Raw genomic sequence first — 27,565 nt, forward strand, 5'->3', positions numbered from 1 at the left:
TGAAGAAGCAAAGCATGTAGCATTCTGTTAAAATTCAGAAAGGATAGTGCGCTAAACTGCCAATCCAATCTTGAAACATATGGTAGCAGCAGCGATCAAATCCCATCAAAACAAATTTGTTACAACATGGTATTTCCTCTAAAACACGCTGTTTGAAAACCCTGTGTATTTATATTCTAAGTGCTTCCTAAAAAAAGGTATGTAGGCACTAGATTTTTTTAAAGTAAGATGTTAAGAGTTGGACTAAGTGTAACTGGGGGGAGATTTCAGTGGAAGCAACTAACTATCCATTTATTCATTCCTAATTTCTTCATAAAAACATGCCAGTGTATTAACTAAGACTTCAGAAAATGGGATTCTCAGTCTGGAAAATACCTTTGTGCAGGCTCCATTACTAAATAAATCCATACCAAGCAGCCACAAAAAAATTAATTTTAAAATTAATATCAATGTCCTAATGAAGGATTTTTGATATTAAAACATTTTAAGGGTGATTCAGTGTGTGATTTCTTAAAATCAGAATATATCCACGTAATTGCTGTCAGACCAAGCTAAGCATTACTTTGCAATGTGAACTTGTATTACAGTGTGAAGCGACAAACTAAGTGGGATATAGCTTCTAATGTTTTACAGATGTGCTTTGAATAGTTTATACACTTCAAAGATGAATGTTATCAACATAAAACTGTCAAAGGCATATCTTCTAAATAGTGGTTGAGGGATAAATAAACTATTCCTGCTGTGTTTTGCCATGTGAAAAAGAGGAATTCAGCCAATGCATTCAACCATTTAAAAACATCTGAAATGCAGAACATTTTAAATGTATCATTTCAAGCAAAATACTTCTCTCCAATGGTTAATGTGAAGGTCAGCTAGAATTTTTTTCATATAACATGGGCCTGCTAAACAGAAGAAAAGCAATCCTGACAGATAGTTTTGAACATTATAGCACCTTACGTTTCTACGAATTGTACTAATTTTACATTAGTATATCTCTAGGAGCTGCAGGAAAAAAAGTTACTCCTGGGGTTTACAGCATGACAGCAATTCAGATTGATTTCTGAAGACACAGGACACACATCTGATCAGTCCATATAATCCTTCTTTCAAAGAGTTCTTTAACAGTCATGGAGGCTAGTTATCAAAAACTGCAATCAACAACTTAGATATTACAAATAACACAGGTTTTACAGAAACATGAAAAATATTTGCTTCCATGTAGACATACGGCTAAGCATTCCTCTAAAATCTTATTGCAATATTTGATATTTCTTGTCCTGCAGGTTTCTCCAGTACCTCCCACGGAAAAGAGTCTTCCATTTTTCTGAAGGGATAGTGACAAAAGTTAATTGTAAAAGAAAACTCCCTGCAAGATAGATGACTAAAGGTAACGGAGAAGATCCAAAAACTGGAAGTAGGATGGAACGCATTCAACAAGGAGTCCGGAAACGTACACTTTTGGCAAAAAAAAAAGTGCAGAGCATAACAAAGGAGGATGTTAAAAGTTATTTATTGAGGAATGCCTTTGTGCTCTTCACCGTTGTTGCTGTGATTCTTGGTAAGTAATTTGTTCAACAGGAATATTCTGTTCTCCAGTGCATTTGACAATGACGATTTGCCTGGGCGATTTGCATTACAAATGAGATCCTAAATTCTTCTGCACTGATAAGAATGTTCTTGCTTGGAGAGTTTCGGCTTTGACAGCTGCACGTTGAAGTTTAGGGAAGAGCCATTTTAATTTTCTAGTATTCCTGAGGAGAATTTTGATGAAAAAAATTACCTGTTTTATGGATTCTTCTCTTAAAGTATCAGATACAATAACTGAATTCAATGTTTTCAGTGAAATCTTTTTCTACCAAAGCCAGCTGCAGCAAAATGCTCAGGATGTAACTTTCATTTACCTCATCTATCAAAAAATAGCACCTTGCAATGACAAAAAGAAGTCCTCAATAAATGAAATGAAGTGACATTTATAAGCAAAGGTATATATTAGAGACTCAGTCTTTTCAGTTTTCCCTTGATAAATGCAAAACAATCAAATCTAAGTACAAGCTTACACTCACAGTCACTCACAATCTTACACATGCATCTTTCAGATGCAATTGGGGCAACAATGGCAATGCTACTTATTCAAGGGACTGCAAGATAGCACCTGATTAAATGCCTTTTTAGAGTATATGGAGAGGAATTCGGAACATCAAACAGTATTTAGATTTGGAATGCACAAAAATGTAAATTTCAAATATTGCTACACATTTTGAATTTACATTAGAAAGAGAATCTTCCGAGAAAAACATACAATTTTTTAAACAATTTTTCCTTTATATAATTACATGACTGCTTTTGGTAATTTTCCTTTAACTACAGATTTTCTAAATGACACCATATGTTTCATGAAATACCATTCTTTATAGTGTCAGCAAGAACATTATGGCTTCACTGTACTACTTTCATTTTTATTTTCTAATTAGTTTAAATATAAAATTATGAATCTGCTCATGAAAACCCAAATGTTAGCACTGAAAGATAAGGGTATATATCCTACACCTGTGTAGGCCCTAACGTCCTTGATGATGCTGTTCCATATAAATCTGCTTGCTATGTTTCTACAGCTTTTTTAGGAATTAAAATTTTAGGGCTTTACCATTGTTCTTGCTTGACAGTGTTATTTTAAATTAATTTCAGGTTTGATGATTTTTTTCTGGGAGACAATTATATTAATTTGCATATTGGCAAAATTAAGTACTTTGTTGCTATAACAGAAATGTCAGTCTCATATCAACAGTATTTGGTCACAAGTGCTTTTAATTCCTAAATAAGAATTTGTTCAATGCAAAAACCCTATTAATATCAGGGCTAAAAAATTTAGGCATTTTATCTACACCAGTCAGGAAAGCAGAACAAATTAAGCAGATTTTGAAACACTGTCCAACCTCAAAGGAATGCAATTCTTAGATTATCACCTGTGCATACTGCACAAGATCAATGTGCTCTTGCAATTTTTTTGCTGTCTTCTAGCTCCAGTGTGACTGCCCTAAATTTGGCAATGTGGCAACAGAAATGTAGGCTGGACAAGTGTTTTTACTGTTATTGCATGTTCCAGTTAGCTTTAGATGGCTAGTGACAAATGTCTGCCCACAGCTCCACTACCACCTACAGCAATGACAGAGTGCCAGTAAGGCTGGAACACAAGTTGGAGAACTAATGAAAATGTGCAGCCTAGGATGAACTGGGTGCTCCAATTCTGCTCATGAACCTATAGACATATCTGGTGTAATATGTGGAAAAACGTCTTCTCATTACTATGATGGAATAGTCCAAGATTTTCTCACCTTTGTTATTTGTGGTGTAATTTTATAGTATATGTATGATTAGAAGACTAAGTTCACACTTGGTATCTCATAAAAAGGTAAAATTTGGTTTTTTGGAGAGTTTTTTGCTGTTGTGGAAAAATTCAGAAGTGGGAAACAGTTGGCTAAAGAGTTTAGGAAACACTCAGTGGTTGAACTCCATCTGTCTATTTTGGCAAGGACTAAATTGTTATAATCGCTCAGTTGTTTGATGATCTGTGGAAAATCAGGTGGTGGGCTTGATCCCTTTCCTAGCAGACAGTAATCAACATTGCGAAATTAACTCCTCAGTTAGCACCACTGGCTGTCTCATCAGGGATGCTTGGATGTGAGTGTAGGTGGAAAGCAAACTATACTCAGGCCAGGGTTGAATCATTTACAAGAAACAATGCTTATTGCTCTCTGTAATCTAAACAGACAGATGACATCAGTTTTTAGGGCTGTCAGTCCAGCAATTTTCATAAAGACTGAACTCAGCAAAAGCAAAATTTCAGCTTTAAAGAGAGCAAAATTTGTTAAACATTTCTTTCAGGATTCTTTTGTCAAGGGACTGACATGAAAAAGCCTTTTTAATAGAGTATTTCAAACTTCTTTGCTGAGCAGGATTGATGCTGGTAGAGGTTAAGTGGATAGGATCGATCATATGTCTTAGCCCAGCTTCAGGACTGTAGTTTAAAACAGGTAACTGAGTTTGTGTCTGTGGAAACATGCACTTTGTTGTGAAGTGAGTAGCTGCAACATGCATTTGTTTGTGTTGCATACTGATATTTTGCAGGCACAGTAGAGATTTTCTGGCATTCATGTGATAAGGAGACATATAGTCATTTACTCGTAACTTCTGCTGTCACTCTGATTCTGAGCTGAATTCTAAACTGAATTCATAGCTGCTACAATACAAAACCAATTAATCTTTAAAAACCTAATGATGAAGATGCGAGAAGTTATAATCCATGTTGAGAATTACTTAGCACTATGCTCCATTTCCCAAAAACCTCAAGAAAGGTCCTTTTGTCTTCACATTCTGCATAGGTAGGGCCTGTCTAGCACATCATCGTTATCATCGTTGTTGCTGTTTTTAGTGAAATTTAAACGGCTTTCAAGCCCTTTGAGAAACTTTGAGAAAAGCATGGTCAATAAGTGAGTTATGATGCAGTTTTTCAGATTCTTCTGAAATATAAAATATTACCATTAAATGTAGAAATACTAAATTAGTTTTCTGCAGTGGATCTTGGCAAGAGCCAGTAGATGAGAATAATTAAGTGAAGTGAATTTGGGAAGCTGACCGCTGGTAAATTCAGAGTGTCACGATGACCAGGAGCAATTTAAGGTAGGCTAGGGGTCATGGTGGCTCATGGAAAATCTGCAGGAAGTCTTACAAACTTTGAAGTGATAGCCAAATTACTGGCAAAATCTCAAGCAGTGCCCTCTCTCCCACGCTACTTAGCTCCATCATCCTGTCCCCAAAATGCCTTCCTTTCAGATACCCTTCCTTCAGCAGACTGTCTTGATTCTCTGCTACTTACCTCCCATTTTCCAAAAATGCCACAGGAGTCCAGACTTTACTCTGGCAGGACTCCTAAATGCCACAGAATCTCCTGTGGATTCTGAACTTGTATTGAAGGAAAGATCGAGACACACAGAGCTGCTGAGCAGAGATCCTGAGAAGCTGTTCGCAGAGAAATACTGTTTTAATGGAGGGGCTCAGTGAAGTAGAGGGAGGTTGTGGAGCAAGTACTATAAAAAGCAGTTTCTGCATCGTTATGAAGCCATTATAGCTCCAAATCTTTACACTGCCGAAGTTATCTGCTGCGGTCGTCCACTAGGACGTTCAAGGAGGATGGCGATGGAGCCAGTTCTGTTTTCTGGCTACCTGTCCCCCCAAGGGAGTGCAGGATTGGCCGTGTCATTGAACCCCGTCCTCTGTAATTGCAGGCAGTCTCACAATAGATGTGAAATGTAGATAGGTACATACAACAGCTGTTCTACAACAGCGTGCACCATATATAAGATTCCAAAACTTCCCAACATCTTTATAAAAAAAACTAGCTAAAAGTACAGGAAGAAGACAGGAGACATGAAGACACTGCCAGTGTCCCCATGTCCCTGAAAAAAGCAGAGACTTAAATAAAGCCTGCATATGATCCTTCGTAATACAGAAGGCAAAAAACTCACAAAACCCCTAAAATATCTGAACAGTGAAAAGCTGTGCAGAGTAGCAGATTCTCCTATCTCAACACACTCCTGGTCTGAGCGATAGTTTAAAATGAGTCCTAAGAGGTACAAGTCTGTAATTCACAGGAAGACAGAATCCTGGATAACGCCCACAAAGACAGTTTCTTGTGTGTTGAAGTGACCCCTTTTCTGCTGCTGGCAGATCGTCTGTATCCACTGAAGACTGAGGCTGACATACCCAGAGAAGGGTATTTGACCTCATTACACACTGACAATGAACGTGATGACAGTGCCTAAGGCAGCCTTGGTAAAATTTGCATGAGAACAAGGCAAAAATCCATCACTACAGGAGAAACAGCTGTGGGAGGTGAGTCCTAGGTGAGAGAATATGTTAAAACGTAAGGAGAGAAATGCGATACCATACAAAAGATTAAGATAGATACAAGAAAATCAAGACAGTTTGGGGACAGCTAAGGAGAAATTAATTCTATTTATGCTGAACTCAGAGGCTGTCTCTGTCCCAGTGCTCTCCTAAAGAACGTGCCCAGCACAATTGCTTGCTCACTGACTGACAAAAACTTCCTAAGTAATATTCTGAAAAAATTGCTAAGGAATACCTTAATTCTTTTTGAAGTTAAGAAACAGTTATAATTTGGGGAAAAAACCATAAACAGACACTGTGAGATCCAGAGTAACACTTAAAAACTCAAAGGCAATAATCCTTTTCAAAAAGGAGAAAAGGTATAGAAATACAAAGAACTTCAATTCTGCTATTAAGTAGCCAGTAATAAGTCAGACTGTGAAATGTGAACAGCAAGCTAGTTTAGCAGTTACTTGCAAAATAAAATTATGTTACTTGATTATCACAATCTTAATTTCTTAGCATACACTCTGGTGTTACTGAAATGAAACAGCACTGGTTGTTGGACTGCCATACATGGCACAGCACAGAGTCACAACAATAAACTTGGCTACTTTGTGAATCACAATTGTGCATTCTGGAGACAGCAGCTGTGCATATATGCACAGTAAAGACACAAAATGTACTGAATATAGCCTTACAACCTTCTTATTTGCTCTAAATTGTCAAATCAGTGGATTTGCAAAGTGGTCCTCAAAAGTAGTATGTCTGAGTGGTCATAAAACAATCCAGAGAAACACATATTTACTGCACTCTGCATACAGCTTGTGAAAAAGAAGGTGACTATTTCAAAACTCTCTCTTGAAATTAAATTTAAATTATTTTATGTAATACCATTTCTTACAAAGCAGATTTCAAGGCTATCCTGGGTGGAATGCAGGACAGTAACTGCATGAGACATTTAGGATGTTTACGTGGTTTCTCAGAGATTTTACAAGAAAATTCCCTGAATGGCAGCAGAATATGGCAATTATGCTATCAGAAGATATGTTACAACAGGAACAGTGGTCATCTCAAAGACTGTCAAAAAATATTTGGTGTTGAGCATCAAAGGGGACTAAAAAGATGTTTCAGCATCAAATGAACGAGTATTAGAGTTTGCCAGTCCTTTCCACTTTTCAGTAGGCGTGCACTGTAGTCACTATGGTGACTGCAAAGCAGTACAAAATCATAGGCAAGGTGCCAATGATTTGTATGCTGAGTAAATGTTTAACGTTGTTAGATCCTTACGGGCATCCTAGCTATTGTAAAGCTAGAATGAGTTGTCATCTGCACTGGAATGCTTTTGAGTTGGCCACAATGAAGGTGTAGCTGAAGATGGTATGTTCAGTTGTTTATGAATTCCTGAAACTTTATTTCATGTGGCTTAAATTTCTCACATAATTTCCTGAAATAACCAGGCATCTAAAAGTTTCTGCGGATTTTATGATACCAAAGAAAAAATATTTTTATCAAATACTGATCTTTTTAGGTGAATCAATATAAAGTGCATTTGAAGAACTATACAAACAAATCCAATATTAGAGAGAGGTAAATAAAGAAATTGGATCTTCTGGATGTTAATAACGCTGCTAAAAAGTGAGCTATAAACACAGGCATTGTGATAATTTGTACTGCAGCATTGACTTCTAGATCAGCAGCTGAGAGATATTGGCTTCCTTATTTTTTCATGCCTTGTTAAAAAAATGAGATGTTCTGGAATTGCCAACTGCATAAAATAATCCATGCAGTCGTATCAGTTGTGTGTATCATCTGTCCATCCTCCCAGTTCCTTTCGTTTATTGTGTATTCCCTTCAGATTTTGTATTTCATTTAGTTTCAGATTACAACGCAGCTTCTTTGGGACTTAGCACGTTTTGTCATGTATTTATTTCTCAGTATATTACAGCTTAGTTCCACTTAGAGCTTTGGAGCAATAAGGCAATGCAAGTGGTAAATAAAAAGAATAGTAAGGAGCTAACAGATTTCTTCCTCCCATACTAATTTCTCCAACTGTATTTTTCATAGAATATGCCATGGTGTCTACAATGTATATCAGGAAACAACTAGGCTCCTGACCACGGAGTTTTAAATTAGTCATGGATACAAGAAGAAACTATGGAAAATAGGGAAAGAACAAATGGAAATTATTCTAGAGAAATTTTACCAATTTTACTGGATTATTCCATTTATTACGTCAACCCATCAGACTTGAAGTTGTACTGACACTGTAATTCTAATCAACAGCATGAAACCATGGGGTGTATAACTTTTTAAAACCCATAGAAAATAAATTTATTTTGGTGATAGATTTTGTAAGGCATTTTTTAACAAGAGAGGAACATAATACATCCAGTCATGGTACAACAGTGAAAAGGAAAACAGTTAAAAGCAGGAAAAGAGGCAAAGCAAACCAGAAGGATAACAGGATAATCAGGAGGATAACAAAGTACTACTGTTACTCATATTGTGTGATGATTCTCCCATGTCCTCTCTCTTAGCAGCAGTTACATCCACCTGTTGAATTCTTGTTTAATTCTGTACGTTGAAGAAATGCATTTTCTTGGTGAAATTTGACTTGCCTGTGTATTTTCTATTGGCACGGATAGAAGATCGTAAGTGGAAATCAGCCTGACAGTTACAAAGTGTGTGCTTGGTTTCCATCATTTACTGTAACTTGGCACAACTGACATTTCATTTATTCAAAAAAGTCTATAAAAGATGGGGCTTAAGTGTTAAGCATCATTTACACTGAAACATAAGCTGGACCCTCAAACTGGCAATAGTAAATGCTCTGGTTTTACTATTCACAAGGACCAAATTAAAAAAAAAGAATAAAATTGCCTTTGTGTGAATATAGCAGGACCATTAATCAGGGAATTCCTGGGAGTACTAACCAAAGCAGTTGATAAATACGGCTACTGCATATATTTTGATGTCTTTTAAATTATTTTTGACTTGGAAATACATACATTAAACAAACACGGATGTACAATCTAGTCCTTCAAAGCCTAAAATGTAAGCAAAGGAAGCTGCATACAGAATCTAACTGTCGGAGCTGGGTGTCTTTTCAGTGCATGAGTGAGAGCTAGGAAACTCGGAAGGGTAACCCCACCAGTCCACAAGCTAAGCATACAACTCCCTAAAACTTGCCAGGAGGAAAAAACACCACCAACAAATAGATTCGCATTCCAACACCCACTGCTTTCTGAGTGAGTCAGGACCATGCCAGGTATTTTCACCCAGTCAGGATCCAGAAGCACAAGAGGCCTCACCTTGGGAATGGTGTCAGTAGTGCTTGAGGAATTGGCTTACTCTTTTCCTTTCAAAAGGCAAGTTACAGGAGGATGCAATTCCACCGTTCCTTTCAAAGTTCTGTCATCAGGCAGAAGGAAATCCAAGATTTCTAAATATATATGCCAAGAGAGCAAAAGGCATCATGATGTTTTAACCTAACGGCTAAACCACTCATCTATAACAGGGAGCTCCAAGTTGTGAAGTAATCCCTTTAGCAAGAACAGGAACACAGGGCATCCCAAATCCAGGTGATTCTCTGCATGCATGTGTCAGTCATGTTCAGTTTCTAGATCTCCAGGACTTAGCTGGGAATTAGGCAAATAGCTGTTTAGGTCATAGCAATTTTGAGAAAAACACAAGTAGAAGGGTGAGAAGTGCCTTCCAAAACAAACGGGGAAGTGCCCATTAACTTTATAGATTTCCAGAACTAAGCTTTTTTATCTAGAGGGACTTGAAGGTCACAATTTGGACTCAGGTACTTACTATGTAATTAAGTATTGTTCCAGGTGCCTGTTTCCCTTTGCTGGGTTTGTGACCTTTAAGATAGTGAAATTCTGCCATTCTGAATAACATCTAACAGTGAGAAGAGAGGTATCATAACCTATATGGAGGCTACATCTAAATAAATCCTCTATGCTACAAAATACCCTTCAGATGAATTAACTCACAAGAAGTTAGGCATGAGACCTCCTTTTAATCAACTGAAGTAAAACACTTTTGGAAATTCATGTGTTGAAACAGGCTGCTGACCAGTAAACTACATAGATGGGAGGTTCTAGTTATGAATAGTTTCATAGTCGTATTGAGGTTTTTAGGGATGAAGTGGATCAACTAACAAAATCAAACAGCTAGGGGCTGAAAGCATCCTAGCTATCTTTTTAAAAAGATGGTAACATGTTTCGATTAATTTCAGTCATGAACCTGATTTCCTTATCGAAAGAATTCACTGAATGGCAAATCAAACTTAAATAAAGGATTCAAGTGTAATGCTTACACCTGATATGGCAAAAGTCTTGTGTTCTACAACAGGAAACGCTTCCTCTCAGTCTCTCCAGTTTGTTTGCATCTGTCAGTAAAATATTGGATAAAAAAGGTTCTTTAAAATCTTTTAACAAAGTCTGCCACGTGAGTTATGTTCCATGACCCAAACACTTTTGGCATAGGCATATCTTGATTCAACAAAATATTTAATCCTCAGTGGCAAACATCTCAGTTACAGATTTAGACTAAGCTAAATTTACAGGTGGTTTTGTAGGAATGAAAAGTTGGGCTAGCTCCATAGAGATATGAATGCATGATTTGAATGTCCCACAAATGGTGGTGTAAAACTGCATATCAAGGAAGCCAAGCCTACAATGAACTGTTTTGTAGTGTATGCCTAGGGTGGAATTAAAAAAGCAAATAAAGGCAACTATCAAGGTCTAACCTCAGGCTCTCCGTTAAACTACACTAGAAGTTCTTCAGAGTAGAGCTCTGTTTTCTGAGCACGTTTGCACAAACTTCTTGGCACTGAGGGATCTCAGTCTCATTGACTGCTATTTCTCAGTGTTACTATACTGTAAAAAAGACAAAACAATACAGACAGGCAGCTGAAACTGTAGTAGAGAAAAACAGAATTTGGCGCTGTTAAGGACTACGTCAGCTTCCACTTGAGGAAAAACAGGAAAGAAAGAAATGTAAAGGTAAGAAAGGAACTGTGTAAACTTTAAGAGAGCAGCTTTCTTATCTGTTGGGAATTATTCTTTACGCGACTAAAAACATTAACATTAGTCAAGATGGTGAAGCAGCAAAGTAAACCCAGGCATGAAAAAAACAGTTATTGCAGTAACTTTGTAAGGCACTGAGTAGTACCATAATTCTAAATAATACTTCACAAAATATAATCTTGCATATATTGTGAATGTCTGATCTTATTTATATGCATAGTAAGAGCCAATTCCTGAATTTTGATGAAATTGTTATTTTTTGCATCAAAAGTACTTTTTCTATAATAAGAGTACATAAACTAGGACTAGTTTGTCTTTCAATAAAGTCTTTTGTCTGAGGATGAAATCAGGAATAATGTCCCTATTCCATAAAGAACAGTCTGCTGCTGTGCCAGCAGTGAAAACTCTTCTTCATTCCAAATCCTCTACAAAGGCCCTGCAATTGCCTGTCTTATAAATAACAACAAAAGGGAAATCAAAGATGATAAATAAATACAGAAAGAGTTCAAGGAAAACAAGGAAAAAATTAAGAAAAAATTTGAAGGCAAACAGAGAAGCAGAAGTTGGATAAAAAGAGAACAATCTTTTGGACATATTCTCAAAGGAAGGAAATTACCTCCTAATTGGGGAAGAAGGGCAAACGAACCAAATAACTAGAGAGAGAAGGGAAAAAATGTATGAGTGTAAGACTGGAGCCAAGAAGTAGCAAAGGACAGATTTCACTGTTTTTTTTAAAAGCTTTTTTAAACAGCACTCAGATGCTGTTATATTCTCAGGTTTGGTATAAGAAGTGTCCTGGTTTACGCAGTACCTCATAAAATAGTGATTTTACTCATTCCTTGGTTACATAAGTTCTTCCTTACAGGTTCATTCCAATTGTGTGTCTCTCTCCACAAAATCCAAGGAGGGGCTGCTGTGTCTGCAAGTAAAGACAACATGCAAGTGCTCAGCCAAAGCTATAAAGGTGTTTCAGGACTTCAGGCACCTCCAGAGTTAGGCAATGGCAGGCAGAGGTTGTGAGTGTCTTAATTCTGAGCTGCGAATTAAGTGCCTATGTTAATTTAGCTCTAAAAGCCCATAAAATACATTAATATTATACAATGCCTCTGGATCTCTGCAAATTGTAACTGAATAGTAATGTTTGAAGTCTGGTGTGATTTTTTTGGAAAGTAATAGCTCTCACTGGATAAAGAAAATCTTCAGGGTCAGGTTCAGGAGGCGGGTGTTCCTGATGCACTCTCGTGATCCCTGAGCAAAGGTAACACACTGACTTCTCTCCTGATGCAGGGAACAACTCTCTGACATCATTGTAACTCTTACTTCTCTATACACTTGCTTTTCTCTGGACATGTCTCTTTTTACAGCCTTAGAATTCTGTCCAGGTGGAATTGGAGGCTTTTTTGCCTGACGTTTTCTGGTCTTTCACAGCTTAATTGGGGCAGAAGTTTCAGCTACATTGCTTGATGTCTGGAAGTCTCAGAGAGACCCAGGGTACGTGTGTGCATGCACAGTAGACTCTGTAGCATGTGGGCAATGACTTTAGCACTCCCAGAAAGTGTCAGGCCTGACACAAATCAGTATGTGCCAAGCACAACTACCACGGGGAGTCTATTTGTGCACAGTAAGTATAGTGCATCTTGGCTAAAGTAGGTATGTGTTTTATATACAGATAAACCAGGTAGTTCATTCTTCCCAACAGAATTAAGTCAACAAGTTGTAGGGTATCACTTTGCTGCTAGAACCATCCCGTACCACAACATACCATATTGTCAGGATCTTCCGGATCCCAGTCATGTCTAGGATATCTAGCTCTTCTGCGGTACTTCTCCCATGACTCCCCTGATGACATCTCTCAAGCAAAGGAGAGGTAGCTATTTGTGTCCAAATTAACCCATATTCCACTTCAGTATAGACACCTGTCAGAGCTGTTTGGAGCACAGGTCCTTAAGCTCTCTAGTGAACTGGCATCATCCACTTAAAAGAGAAGGAACATATCACACAAAAATAAATACACCAATACATGTGAGATTCTCTGCTGGGTCTCTGTCAGACGGGAGCTGTAGAGGAATAACAGCTAGTTTATTAAGCCAGTTGATACTTGGTCTTCTTCAGGTCTGAAACAGAGAAGCAAGTTCACATGGAAAACATTTGCTCTAAATTCAGCCTCAGAAGACAATTAAAGGGATTTTAAGCTGCTTATTAGCTCCAATTCTGGATTGCCATAGGAAGAGTAACTGGTTGCTTAAGGGTATGTTTCTGTGATTGATTAAGCCAGTCCTACGTTTGTGTCTGCGTATTTCCACCCCCAAATGTTTTCCTCCCTTGCCATCCCACCAGCACCACCATCATCTAGCACAGCAGTAAATCTGTCCAGAGAACTAATCTGGCGGAAAACTAACCCAGTAAAAAATAGTTCTTCCCTGGTTTAGCCCTCAAATGAGCTCATCTCAGTATCTGTACAAGTACAGGTGCATTGAAGTAAGGACTCTGGGCTCGTCTAGTTTGGGGAAAAGGAGGCTGAGGGGCAACCTCATAGCTCTCTACAGCTTCCTGAGGAGCGAAAGTGGAGAGGGAGGTGCTGATCTCTTGTCACCGGTATCCAGTGACAGGACACATGGGAATGGTTCAAAGCTGCGCCAGGGGAGGTTCAGACTGGACATTAGGAAGCATTTCTTTACCAAGAGGGCGGTCAAACACTGTAACAGGCTTCGTAGAGAGGTGGTCGATGCCCCGAGCCTGTCAGTGTTTCAGAGGCATTTGGACAATGCTCTGAACGACATGCTTTAACTTCTGGTCAACCCTGAATTGGTCAGGCAAGTGGACTAGATGATCATTGTAGGTCCCTTCCAATGGAAAATATTTTACTCCATGCTATGCTATGGTACGCTATGCTATGCTATGCTATGCTATACTATGCTGTGCTATGCTATGCTATGCTATGCTATTCTGTTCTATAAAAAAGATCGGCTTAAATTGTAGTCTTTATCTGGCTGTAGCAATTTGGTGCTCTCCATAGCATTATTTGCCTCCGTTTGATGCCATACATGCCCTTCCTTACCTTAGTTATTTGCCTACCACAGAACTTGGACAAAAGACCCTGTAACTGCCGCTCCTGAACCAAGGGCATTTCTCCCTTTTTTGGAATGAAGACTCATAAAGTGCTTTTTAGGTTATCCCATCAAATATACTCTGTGTGAACGACCTTTAAAGAGGGTCATAATCTTACACCTTTAGGATAAAAAAGGTCAAAGAGACGTAATAAGGCAGCACTGGTGACTGTATAATACAAGTAGTTTTCAAATGCTTAAGAGCAGTAACTCTGCTGCAGTCCTAAATTAAATGACTTGAGTAAAAAAAGTAACTAGTTTGCTACTAAAAAATAATTAGCATAATAAGAGCTAATCTTTAAGATAAAATTAATAAAAGTTACAAAACAATCACAAAATCTGCTGCAGTATTTAGATATTGAACATTTTGGTTAAGTACCTAGTATTTAGGTTCAAAAAAATGGTTTCAAGGGGAACATACCTCCCTACCTACTTAGGGAAAACCAGAAAGTAAGGAAGAAGGGGGTGATATACAAGGGCAGTAAGGGTGGGAGGAAGGTTCAATATAAAATTATGGAAAAAAAAAGGTGAAAATCAAAAGCATGCAAGTGAATTGGCGAGTCTGTGGTTCTTGTGGCAAGCAAAGAAAGAGATTAAGAACGACTGATTTTGTCGGCCACTTGAAGTATTTCTTATAACTAGAGAAGTTATTTACCTGTTTGTCTCAAGTAAATACAGTTGCGGCCTTATCTGAAACTGGTTGTTAGAAGAAAAGGTGTCGGAACAAAATGGTAAATTAAGCAGAAACAAATGACCCAAAGAACAAAAGCATTCATTCCAGAGCTCTGTAAGAACATAAGAATGAAATGGCTGTGCAGCTAACAAAAATATACAATGTCCCATTAAACTGGTAGGAGTCTGATTCTTTTACTGGCTCTAGCCCAATTTCTGTTATAGAACAAAATGTTATTTGCTTGCTGGTTACAAGGTTTTCTGGAAGAGCACTATTAAAAGCTTTTACTTTAGTGCACTGTTCTATGTAGTTTAAGGTATTCTTTTCCAGTTATTACAAAGTTTTCTATTTCCTGCTGGAAAAGAAAAAGTAAGTCTGTACCTCATCTATTAAGGAGAAGGATATTGATAGGGACCTCATTTAACGGTGTTTTGAGTTTTACTGGTAAAAAGCAGACGTGTATGTAACTCTTATTGGTGTGTTCTGTTTGAATTGGCAAGCACTAATACGGAAAAGGCAGCTCTTGCACTGTTGTGAATATACCACCTAGTAATTTCCGCTTGAAATACACTTCAGTGATTTTTGATTAATTAAAAAGTAAACTGCTAGATTTTCTAGCAGTCATGCTATTAGGAACTTCAGCAGGTTCGTTAAGTTAGAGGAGTCCAGAAATGTGTTGTGTAGGACAGAAAATCTCAGTGTTACAGGATGGGAGAAAAGTGGTTAGAGCACAACTGGAACCAAGCATGGAGTTCACACTATGGAAGAGAGTGGTGGGACTAGAAGGCATTTATTTTAGTCTCATTCATGTTCTATAGACTTAGGTAGTCAAAGTGCGTTTTGCATAAATGATGGTTTTAGGTTAAAGTAGATCATAAACTGCATAGAGAAAAGGCCTCTGAACTATTCTTGATTAAAAGACCTGCTTTAGGATTTCCCTTCTTTTCAACAAGGTTTTAAATTCCACTGCAGTGTCACTGATTATTTTCTTTTTATATGGGAAACACATTTCTCAGATATAAAGAATCCATCTGAACCCTTTGTTTCTGCACTTAATGAGCACTACATTTTGACAACTGGATAACAAGCAAACAGAGCTAGACCAGTTTCTTACTCTAGGACACAGTCCTGCAATTAGTTCCACATGAATTAATCTCTGCACTAGTACAAAGCCTCACTGAAGTTAGTAAGGGTTTCTGAGGCTGCTATAAGAACTAGTCCTTATGCTATGCTATAAGGGCTTGATTATCTGGTCCACTACTGTGCAAGCAGTATGAAGTGGCCTCAGAGAGAATCAGGGCCTGAATGAATATTATTAGTGGTGAGAGTAAGTTTCTGAAGCTCCATGTAAACCTGTTGAGCCAAAAAATATTGCTTTTTTTGTCCTAAAGTGCTCTGTGTGTAATTACAGGGTTACCCAGCACTGCAGTTTACAAAAAGAATTTCTGCGATGTGGAAAAAATGTGCCCTGATGTATTCTGGTGAACTGGGTCAACACCCGATAGCTACTAATTCTTCAGCCTTAATCTTAGCACTGCTATTAATTTATACGCAGTCATGCCTAAGCCATAAGAACCTTTCTCTAACTCAGTTTCCCTACTTGTAAAGTAGGTATAGTAGTGGTTGCTTCACAGATGTTTCTAAAAATTATGTTCACATAGTGATCTTGGCAGTGCAAGAAGGAATTTAAGCAAATTATTTCCTCATTGTAGTCTGTGATAATGAAACCAGAACAGCATGATTTTACCAGTCTCTCTTGATTTTAGAATACATGGAGATGAAACTTTATTTTCTGTTCTGAGTTTAAGTACCTAGATAGTGAGTATTACATCCTGTCTGACGAAGTTGTATTAACAAAAACTATGAACTTAAAAAAAAGTTAAGCTTGGCAGGGTAGCTTTGACTTCTTTGAATTCACTTCTCAGAACCAACATTCACAGGTTTTCAATAGTGAGATAACAGCATACAATGATGATTTAAAGATAGACACAATGACAAAATATCAAAATAAAATCGGGAAGTAATATTTGGTAGGAGGTACTAAACCTTTGGAAGGTGTGCAGTATTTCAACAACCATCCACATCTGTGTGTGTGGTAAGAGTTGTAGTGCTTAGCATGCTTTACGATCAAGACTGAGAAGATTAAATACTGGCGCTTGCCCTTCTCAGTGAAAGTTTCAAGTTTCTGATGAATTCTGAAAACTGTAATGAAACAAAGCCTTGTGTGAAACAAACTCCCACAACCTGTTGTGCAGGTTTCTGTCTACCCTTTGTAACAGAAAAGAACAACTAATCAACGCTATCAGAGCCTGACTTCTCAAATGGTAAATGGTGTACCATTTCTGCACTGCAGGGAAGAGTAGATTTCTTGAGAGAATGTGTTAGGCTTTTTCTGGACAAAAATCAGTAGTGCTTGTTTAAGTTAAGGAGCTGAATTCTATACCTGTGTATAGTTGTGTAACAACTATAATGCTGAATGATTTATACAGTTCATAATGAAGAAGCAAATCAGATTAAAGTTATAAAAATATTTTTGAGGTGTTCTTGTCAGTGATATAGTCAAATTTATGGAAAACTTGATTTGCAAATAATCCTGATGACAATCAGAAGAGTCCTTGAACTAAACCATTGTATTGCATTTTTATATCAATGTAGATGTTAAAAATAAAATTCAATCTGTATGAATACAGTAAAGAGAGGATTTAAAACTTGAAAGAAGCAGAAGGTGAAAATAATTCTGACAGTGATGGGAATGGGACGTAAATGGCAAAAATGGCAGATAGGATTTGGGATTGCTTATTCCTAAGATAGGAAGGCATTGATGAATGAGTTTTCACTTCTAGGCTGCAGTACCAGAAAGGAAACAATAAAGTCTTCATGTCAGGCTTTAAGAACTATGGGTATACCTGTAATTGCTAAGAAACATACAACCTTCTACATAAAATTTCTTAAATGGATTAACATCGAGGTGTGATGAAGTGAGCATTAAAATCAGGGTCTGAAGCAGCAAGACAAAATTTAATACTTTAATACTCAGTTTTTTAGGAATAGATCTGTTATGGAGATGGTTCTTCTTTTTTGTTTGTTTGGATTTTACAAAAAAAAGTTGTTGTAGTGATCTACCAGAGTATCATCAACTTATATATAATTTCCTAAATTGAATTTGAAAATGAACTTTAAAATCCTCCATGGAGAAAATGAAGTTCTTAATTGTATTACAAAATGCCTTGGTCTCACAATGGTAGAGAGCTGTTTCACGTGATTCTTTGTGTTGCATAGATGAAATAGGTTGCATACCTACACATGGGTTTAAAACACCACAACAGTAAAAAAAAAAAAAAAAAAACCATAACTCTTAGAAGATGAGAGATGGGGCTTTACTCAGATCTAAATGCTCATTGAAGAACTTTTGGGAAGATTAAGTCTATCCTGCTCCTTAGCGTACTTAGGAGAATTAGATATAAAAATTTAACGAGGAGAGAGGATTGTTTTCTTCACTACTTCAAATAATTCATAATTTTAAGAGAATAAGGAAGCTCCTAATTGGCATGATGTTTTTAAGTGAACAATAGCAGCAATTTTATTAAGCAAGTGAAGTCTCAATTTTTAAAATGAATCCTTACGAGTTTCTGGTTTCTATCTTATTTCAGAAACACATAGGAATTAAGACCATACCATTATTTGGAGTTAATTTTTTTTTAAATATACATGCTCTCTACTGTATTTTCATGCAAAAAGTAGAAAATCATGATCAGACAGAGAGGGGTCACGAACATAAGAGTTATAGTTCTTCCCTTACATCAGCAGATGGCAATAAGCTAGTGTAGGAGGCATAACAGCATATTTTAGCTAGTAGAATTTGGCATGAAGATATCGGCTGTATGGATGTACCAATCTAAAATCTGATTAAAAAAACCCAAACCCACAAAGTGATTAAGAACTGGAACTAGCAGTTTCCAGAAGTGTTCAGTGTTACAGCGTTTTCAGGATGTACCCATGTTCTAACATGATTTGGAAGTGAGCTTGAATGCTCTGCTGCCTAACATCACTGAGGACACAGTTTCATGAAAAGTTTTAGGAAAGCTAAGTCTGCCTATCTGCCAAAAAGGGCAGTCCCACTCTTCTCCAAGTTACATTTCTACCTATTCCCTTGTGAAGGTACCAACACTTGTGCAGCCATGCAAACAAACTACCTCAAGGGACTGACCTGGCTGAAAATTAACCTGGTAAAATAAATTCTTTTTGCAGCAGGATCAATTCTTTGATCCAACTTTCTATACAGCCACAATTAGCACAAATGCCAGTACTAGGCAGTGGGGAAGAACATGGAGTCAGGAATGGGAAGGAGGGATCATTTAATTTCACCATCTGCATGCTTAAGGAGTGTTCCAGATCCTGTCTGGATGTAGAAAACCTACATCAGATAGGCACCAAACCATTTAACATTCAGTAAATTGTAACTAGTTGTGTCAATTAACCAAATACTTAACCAAGTAAGCAAATAAAGCAGCTGGTGCCAAGTACAGGACAACATCTATAAAATTCTAGCTGAGAAGTTTAGGTTGCCACATGTCAGCCCATCTACGGCTTCTGTTTGTAAATATATCTCGAGCACCATTTATCTGTTCCCAGAAAGATAAATGGATCCAGGCACTCCCTTACGCCACTCCCTCAGGCATTGAAACCCACCACTTAATCATCCAGTAAGACCTTCCAACCCCGACTAGCTGCTTCTTTGCCAGTGCCTGTGTTTCTGAAGGCAGGCCTGTGTAAAGCCGCTTACCTCCTGATGCTGTTCTGCTGTGTAAAGACCTAACCACAAGGGGACTCTCAAATACATCTGTCCTGGTTATCTCATCCAATTTGAAGCACATCTACAGGATCAGGCCCCACAGAGTAAACAGGCATGGACAAGACTTCTGAAGGTTGGTGGCTAATATGTATATGCACTGCATATATGATTACACTCAAAATCCCAGGTCAAAGCACTTGGCTGCAGTAGCAGGGACTGTTTCCTTTGCATTAATGCTCACGATGTACCTTTTATATTAATCCAAATTTAAAAAAATAGGAGCACAAATAACCTGAATCTGTTACAGTGAAAAATAATTTACCGGCTTCAGTAGGACTACTCATAATAGTAGTTGTTATTTGAGAGAGCAAATCAGGAGTGTAATCTGGAGCATAATAAAAACGGCATGTTACAATCAGATATGTCAAGTAAGTACTATGCAGATATTCATGTTCAGATATTACTACTACTTTAGAAGAGTAAGTCATGATATCTTTTCCCTCTCTTCAGGTGTAATTCTTGGATTTTCTCTCCGATCATATAAGATGAGCTATCGGGAAGTCAAGTACTTTTCATTTCCAGGAGAACTACTCATGAGAATGCTGCAAATGCTGGTCCTGCCACTAATTGTATCCAGTTTAGTCACAGGTAAAAAAAGAAAGTTGGTTTTTTTTCTTTTAAATAATTCGATAAAGATGGACACAGTAAATCATAAAAAAAATCAACATTCCATGTCCTAGAAGTGTTACAACCTGCAGAAACTGATAGCTTTGCTATTGCTGTTTTAGAGACAATGTAGCAAAAACTTTGAATTAATATACAAAGAAATTAAAAGATGCTTTTCCCAATCCAAGACCATAACTGTACAAGTTATGCTGAGTCTGTACTCCACTTTCTTCTCTTACTTTCTGAACAGATATTTCCTGCACAATGTCCTATTGTTATCAAAGATAATGTATCTCAGAAAAATAGTTCCAAGACCCAAGAAAGTTTGAAGTATTGGTCATGGGCAGGAACCCATGCCTGTAAAACATCTGTCTACCTCCCAATCTTTTAGCAACCGATTAGAAAAAATAGATGATAAATGGGATACATTGGATAGTTTGGAAGAAACTTCATTCCACCAGTTGTGGTTTCCTGTCTTCTGGTCAACAACTCTATTAAGCTTCAAGCCCTCTTTACTAAGTTGTTCCTTGAGCTAGAGATAGAATAATGATTTTTTTATGATGACGTATGCTTTGTCATTCCACCTAAGTTTCATGGAAGAGCTCTCAGATTTTTTATGAATGTTCAGGATGTACCTGTGATGTATTTACCCTATTAATTATCTGAAGAAAAGAAAGTATGGAGTTTGGTCTATCAGCGAATCAGTGGTACAGCTTGGAGAACTTAGTCAAAATCACCCTCTGCGCAGTCCTAGGATCTAAACACCTAATACACTACCTTAATTGTCAGAGGATCGAGAGACTATAAGCTGTTCCCTATTTCGTTGATTTTCAAATATTTAATAGTAAGATCTCCTCTTACAAATGCAAAGGAGCATAGACCCCATCTTCACAGATACCAAAGGTAGCGTGTATGTATATAACTTGTTAATACCACAGCAGAAAACTAGGGTGTTCACAGTTAGAAAATCATTTGCCTTCACATATTCCAAGGAGAAAGCAAAGCTTGTTTCTATACACACATAATATATGGATACTGAAAGCTTAATGCACACTGAAACTAGAGAGAAATTTATAAATCTTGTAGGGAAAATGATTACAGGTTTTATTCCCAACCAGTGAATAATTCTGTTCCATATCTCCTTGCTGTCTTCTTGTCCCTTTCACCTGCAGGTTTCTGCAGGTTGGCTGGACGCTGATAGAAGAATCATTAAAAGTAGAAAAGGAGAGACATTTACCCTTCTTCAGTGTCAGCTGAGACTGGCACTGCTGCTCCATTTTGTAGGATGAGTTATTGCAGGGGAAATTACCTGTTCAGTTCCTTGTAACTCTGCATCCATATTGGTTCTCTGAGAGAGCTCAAGGTAAAACAGGAAATTAGGTAGATCATCCTATAAAAGGATTTGAGTTCACTTTCAAAATTCTAAGTAGAAACACTTTGTTCAGGTAAAGATCAGCAAATCCACCTCAGAGAGTCACAAGGGTCACAAGGAACTGGCCTTGTGATAAAACACGATCATTTGTTGTATCACCAGGTCTCAGTAGAGATTTTATGGAATACCAGAACAAAGAGTTTCCAACTAATTCTATTCTGAAAAGAATCTTCTATCTCTGGATTCAAACAATACCCTTCTTTTTGATAGCTTTTTTCTCTAAAATTCTTTGGAGCCATTTATCCTTTTTTATGCCCTTTTTTCATAACAGTAATTTCCTTTATAATATAAAGGCTTTTGGCAAAGAGAAATTTTATCTATCTGTAAGATTTGTCTTATTATCATACAAGTGCCTTGCAATAGTAAGTGGATTATTCGTAGAGTTTCCCTTTGAAACAGAGACAGTAATTTTCAAGGTGAATAACAACATTTTAAACTTCTTTAGTCAGGCAGGGAACAATCAGAGAAAACTCAATGCAGTTCACAAATGACAGATTTCATTCTTTTTAAAAAATCATTAAATACAACAGGACTATGTCTTTTTTCATGGGATTAAAAGACATTTCCCAGTTTATTGCTAAAAACTGGAAACACTGTTCGCTACACTGAGCAAATACATTTAGCATACAAATTGTTTTTTCAAAAAAAGATGCTCTTACATAATTGCTGCAGAACTCTCATACTCAAGTAAATATACAGGTATTATTGACTATCTAAATAATAACGAAATATAACCATTATAGGTATACTACTGTGCAATTTTATAGATGCTATTGGTTTCTTTTTTTTACACATCATAGGATAATTCATTGGATAAAAGTCTTATGCTTCTCAAGTCGGTCTTAAGACCACTCTTGGCATCCATGAGCCAAATCTCTTATTGCCTATATTTTGTTTGGCAAAGCAAAGCAGATGCCTCTTAGCCAACCCCAGAAAGATTCCTCCAGGGGCTTGCACACTGATAATATAATTGCTTCTTCCAATTGTAAATGACTGAATAAATATTTTTGCTGTTTGCAGGCATGACAGTGTCTCTCAGATACGGTATTCTGGGTTTCCATTTGTATTTATGTAAGTTGGTTCAATATAACGGATTATGACAACATCAGGACATATGGTTTCTGAGGTATTAGAAATTGGCTGGGGATGATTACATTCCTTCACAAATTTTGTGAATGTCAAAGAAATTAGAAAAATAAAAACAAAGTAATAATTACAGAAGCTATGGGCTGTTACGTAAGTGAAAGATAAATTGAGAAACTGAAAACTTCTCCTATACAGGTAAACAGTTCTGATGGTTATTCACAGAGTCTTGGGAAAATAAACTATAAAAGGTGAAATCAACCCAGTCACATTTGTCTATAACCTGTTTTGGTACTTTCATGAAAGAAACAATGCAGGATCACATTCAGAGGTTTTTACTCACGTTTGCCTTATGACTTACCATTATTGCACGTGGCTCAAGCAGGTATGCAGTTTTCTCCATGAGATTCTATCTTACAAAGTGTCTGTTACCAGGCATGTACTAACATCTGCTTGGGAGAAAACAGAGGTTATTTACATACCTTTCACCATCTTTTACTGTCTACAGGAAAATATGATTATATGAATATCTGTATTCTTCATCTTTTGTGGTTTAGACACAAATCCAACTGCATACTCTATGCTGGCCTTTATTCTCTACAGTCTTTCAAATGGGAGAACTCTTAAGTCAGCATTCCCAATCAGTATCTCTTACAAAGTCAAAAGCAAAATTAAAGCATAGTATATGGGAGGTAGCATAAATAACCAAAGAGATAGATTAAATTACCATTTGTATTATTTTATGGCCAAATCTGGCCTGAATTGTTATAGAAACACAGGGCTGACAATTTTGCTCCATTTCTGTTTTGAATTTGCTGCAGTTATAGGAGTTCAAAATATTTTATACCTTCTTACTTCATTATCACTTGAAGCATTTGACACAAACAAATTGCTTGACATAATTATTTTAAAAAAAGCATTGTCCCTAAAAGGTATATAAAATAAATATATACACACATGATGACAATTCAACTCGTCATGAAATAGGCAAAGACTGCAAGATTTGCACCAGCATTAAGAGCACTATGCATTAACATTTTTTGAGCTGTTACAGCAAGATCATAATGAAGTTGAAATTCCAGCCCTTAAAACTGGCCCACAAGTTTTATCTTCAAGTTTCAGTTTTTCACTGAATATAAGGGCATCAGAATGAGGTACCTGTTCTTAACCAAATAATATATTTCCTGAAATCACATTCACAAAAATGATTCACGACCAGTCTTTATAAAAAGCGCAGTTGGAGCATAACATTTATGACAAATATTAAAGCTAAATATATTTTATAAGGGTTATTTCCTAATACTTTGCACAATTCTGGTCATAGCTCAGTTTAATAGACAGGCTGATTCTCCTTCCCCAAAATTTTGGAAGCTTGGAATTTAGTTGTACAGGGACCACTACGTTTAAATACAAGTAAACAAGGATTAAATTCTGTGCATTTATCTCAAATATCTTTGTCTGGTATAGTATAGCAAAGCGTAAAAAGCCCAGTCAAGATCTGAGCCTGATTTCTGCTGCACATTGCAGAAACAATAAGAAAATAGTTTATTTGCTAACATAAATCAAGCTGGGAAAAGAGAAAGGGAATATAGAATCAGTAAAACAGCGAGGTCCGCTGGCTTGCCAAAGATTATATGGCAGGTCAGCAATAACAGAATCAAGCAAAGATCCCAATCATGAATACCAGTACAACGCAGTGTGCATTAGATGATAATGCTTGTCCAAACTGTTAATGGGAGTAACACTAATATGGTACAAAAGAATCTTAATCGCAGACCAGGATTTTGTGTGCAAGTTTCTGTACAAACACAAAGAAAAAGATGGTGAATCTTCTTACAGAAAAGAGGGCCGTATAGTAAAACAGTTTAGAAGACTGAGTATGGAAGGTTTACCTCAAAGAAGAAAAACATCTTAGTATGTAGTTCATAGTATGTCTGTGTTTACGTTCACTCCCCTTTCTAATTCGAATAATGACATGACTGACTTTCACGGGTTCTGGAAGATACAGAAACTTCCCTGCCTCTGATGCAGGCTTTCAATAACTGACCACAACATTGACAACTGCAGGAGACACAAGTGACTTTCCTTTGGGCAGACTCAGAGACACAAGGTTTTGTCCCCAGACTTTTTCAACATGTTCATAATATTTACCACTACAAAAACTATAGAAAGTGTTGACAAAGTGCAGAAATCTGGAATTTCCATGTGTGGATGCCCCTTAACTAGCCTCCTATGTACTTATGATGCTTTTGATTTCAGCTATCAAAGGAGTACAATGAATGGTGACAATGTTAAAAACAAGTAGTAAGGAAGACGGTCTATCTCCTCACTGGGATAAAAGCAATGGCACACAAAGTGACTCAAGTAATAAACCAAAACACAAGTAGAGGTCACAATTAACAGCCAAGTTGCAGACACAGTTGCTTGAAATTACCTATAATGAAAGAAGGATAATATTCAAAGAAACAACTGAACTTGAAATAGTCTCCAAGCCACTCCCTTACGTAAGTCAGGAAAAATGCAGAATCTGGATATGAGCAGATACAACTGCTGAAAAGCCAGATTTTGCCCAAAGCAACTTATGGATGTAAAATGTGGAAAATGAATGCTGTGACATGTTGTATAACCTTAGGCAAATCATGTTTCCCTTTTGTATCTCTGCTTTCTTTCTCCTTTCAGATACAGTGCTGGTGAAGTTTTTTTGTAGGCAGAAAAGAAGATGACTATATACGATAGAAATTTTAATGGAGACATGTAGATTGAGTTGTCACAGCTCAGCCGACACAAAGTATATAGCTATTTTAGTTATATCGCTGTAGAGATGGAAATAAACTTAAGCAAGTAATTACAGCAAGAATGGTATATAGGGCCATCACTGAGACAGCTGCTGTAGAAATGCTACACCCAAAGTTACCTAGTGACTGCTTGCACCTAGCTATGATGATATCACCAATAATCAGATAGCATAAATGGACCATATATTTTTACTAGATACAACTGTTTAACAGGAATGCGTTAGCCATGAAGTTAAAAAAAATTCTCCTGAAGTTAGCATATGGTGTGATGGACCTAAACTGGGTTGTCTGACAGGGAACTATGATGCAATGGCACAGCCTCCCACATCCAGATAGCAGCTGTATCCAGTCTTCTGTGAAGACATAATTCTAGAAAATAATACAGTCTCATGTTATTAAATTTAAGAAATTAAGTTTTATATTTGCCTTTCCAATATTTGGAATGAGGCAGTAAACGACCCATCAAGTGTAACTGGATGCAAATGCTATTAAATCTTATCAAAACACCTAGTTAATTATTAGCATTTTTCATTTTGACAATTGTAATGTGCTTTATTAACATATTAAATTAACAGCAGTAAACATAAAGGGCCAGAATTTTGAATTTGCTCATCTTAACCCCTCTCATCAGAGCACACAATAGGAAGGTTTCATAAAAAGACCTGTGCATCACCTCTTCAAAAAAGAGGCTGGGAATCCATCCTGTGTCTAGGTTTGTGGAAGCAGGAGCCATACTGCATGAAGTCTCTACGTAGTTCCAGCATTCTCCTGTCTACTCGCTGACAAGTCTATTGTGGAAAAAAGGCTATCACTTACTACAAGGTCCCAGGTGCTGTCTCATATCAGCCACAAATGTTTACGGTAATTTCAACAGATGGAAAGTCTCTCATTCAGCAAGATTCCAGAGAGGGGAACAAATGCTGTGGAGCCAGCATTATCCTACTCCCAAGCAGAAAAAGGAGGGGCCTAGCAGTAATTCCCTTTAATTCATTCTGGCAGAACAGATCTATAACCAGTGCCTGTGCAACATCTTGGGTACTCACAGTAAAGCTGGAAGCCAAAAATTTTAACAAAAGTCAGTCTTACTCTTCTGTGTTTCAGTTTAAGAAATATAGCATTCCTGATTCAGTTCATATAGTTCGTACATGAAAAGTGAGAAACAATAAGGCAGTGTTTGCTCCATTTAGCTGGTGACCAGAGCAATGAACTCATTTTCCAAATAATAAAAATTCTGATTTTCCCAAAATTCTCTGATTTTTGCATCTCCTAAAGAAATTATTTTAGAAGTCATAGTAATCAAGACCGATCAAATAAATGAGAAGTTTTACACGGCTCTCAGTTGACTGTAGTTATAGGCAAGAGAAGAGAACTGACAGATTCTCTGTGAGTGAAGCACTTTTTGGATTGCCAGTGTATTTGAGCTGCCTGTATTGGAAGCTTTCTACAGAGGAACGCTGTAGATATCTTCTACAGTCGTAAGCCTACTATGAGTAACCAATCCATGAACATCCTAGGAGTGTGTTATTTTTTTACTTATGCCTTTCTTTTAATACATAAAATGTTATTAAAAAAGTAACTTACCTTCTTTTCCAGGCAATTCTTCCCTCTTTCTCTCCCACCTAATTCTTATAAGCTTGTCAATGTTGTAAAAGCTGACTTGCATGGCAGCTTTAATTTTATGCACCTATAGATTTCATGCACACATCGGTTTATGCATTCATATAAGTATTTACATATGCAATTTGCATAACTGGACAACAGCGCTATTTAATTTGAACATCCAAATACTTTCTTCCATAAATAAAGGAAAACTCATGCTTTGATTTGTGTGTCTTCAAAACCAAGACTGGCTAAAAATGTGTGCATGCAAGTTTGTAAAGATCCAGTCATCTTGTAAACGGATTTCCTGTAGGGATAAAGAAACAATTGAAGAAATATTACTAGTGTTGATACATGCTTTTTAACAATTTCAGCTCAAGCTAGCATCTGTATTGTAGATTTGGGCCAACAGCAGCTAAAAATATACAAACATGAAACTTTATACACATAATTACTTTAAACACCTGCTCTTCAGTACCTGTATTACTGTATA

At 37.1% G+C, this 27,565-nt stretch overlaps 1 protein-coding gene across 4 annotated transcripts in view; it reads left to right on the forward strand.

The window, feature by feature from the left end:
* The first annotated feature begins 1,377 nt into the window (after positions 1-1,377).
* The window catches only part of SLC1A3 (solute carrier family 1 member 3), a 63,247-nt gene continuing 37,059 nt past the window's right edge, over positions 1,378-27,565 (forward strand). For 3 of the 4 annotated variants that reach the window (XM_009814330.2, XM_009814331.1, XM_009814333.2), the window contains exons 1-2: positions 1,378-1,558; positions 20,008-20,145. In XM_009814330.2, the coding sequence (XP_009812632.1) occupies positions 1,378-1,558; positions 20,008-20,145 (319 nt within the window). The remainder of the gene's footprint in view (positions 1,559-20,007; positions 20,146-27,565) is intronic. The other variant, XM_009814332.2, reaches the window with a different exon arrangement.

Source organism: Gavia stellata, chromosome Z, assembly GCF_030936135.1.
Source record: "Gavia stellata isolate bGavSte3 chromosome Z, bGavSte3.hap2, whole genome shotgun sequence".
Classification (NCBI taxonomy): Eukaryota; Metazoa; Chordata; class Aves; order Gaviiformes; family Gaviidae; genus Gavia; species Gavia stellata.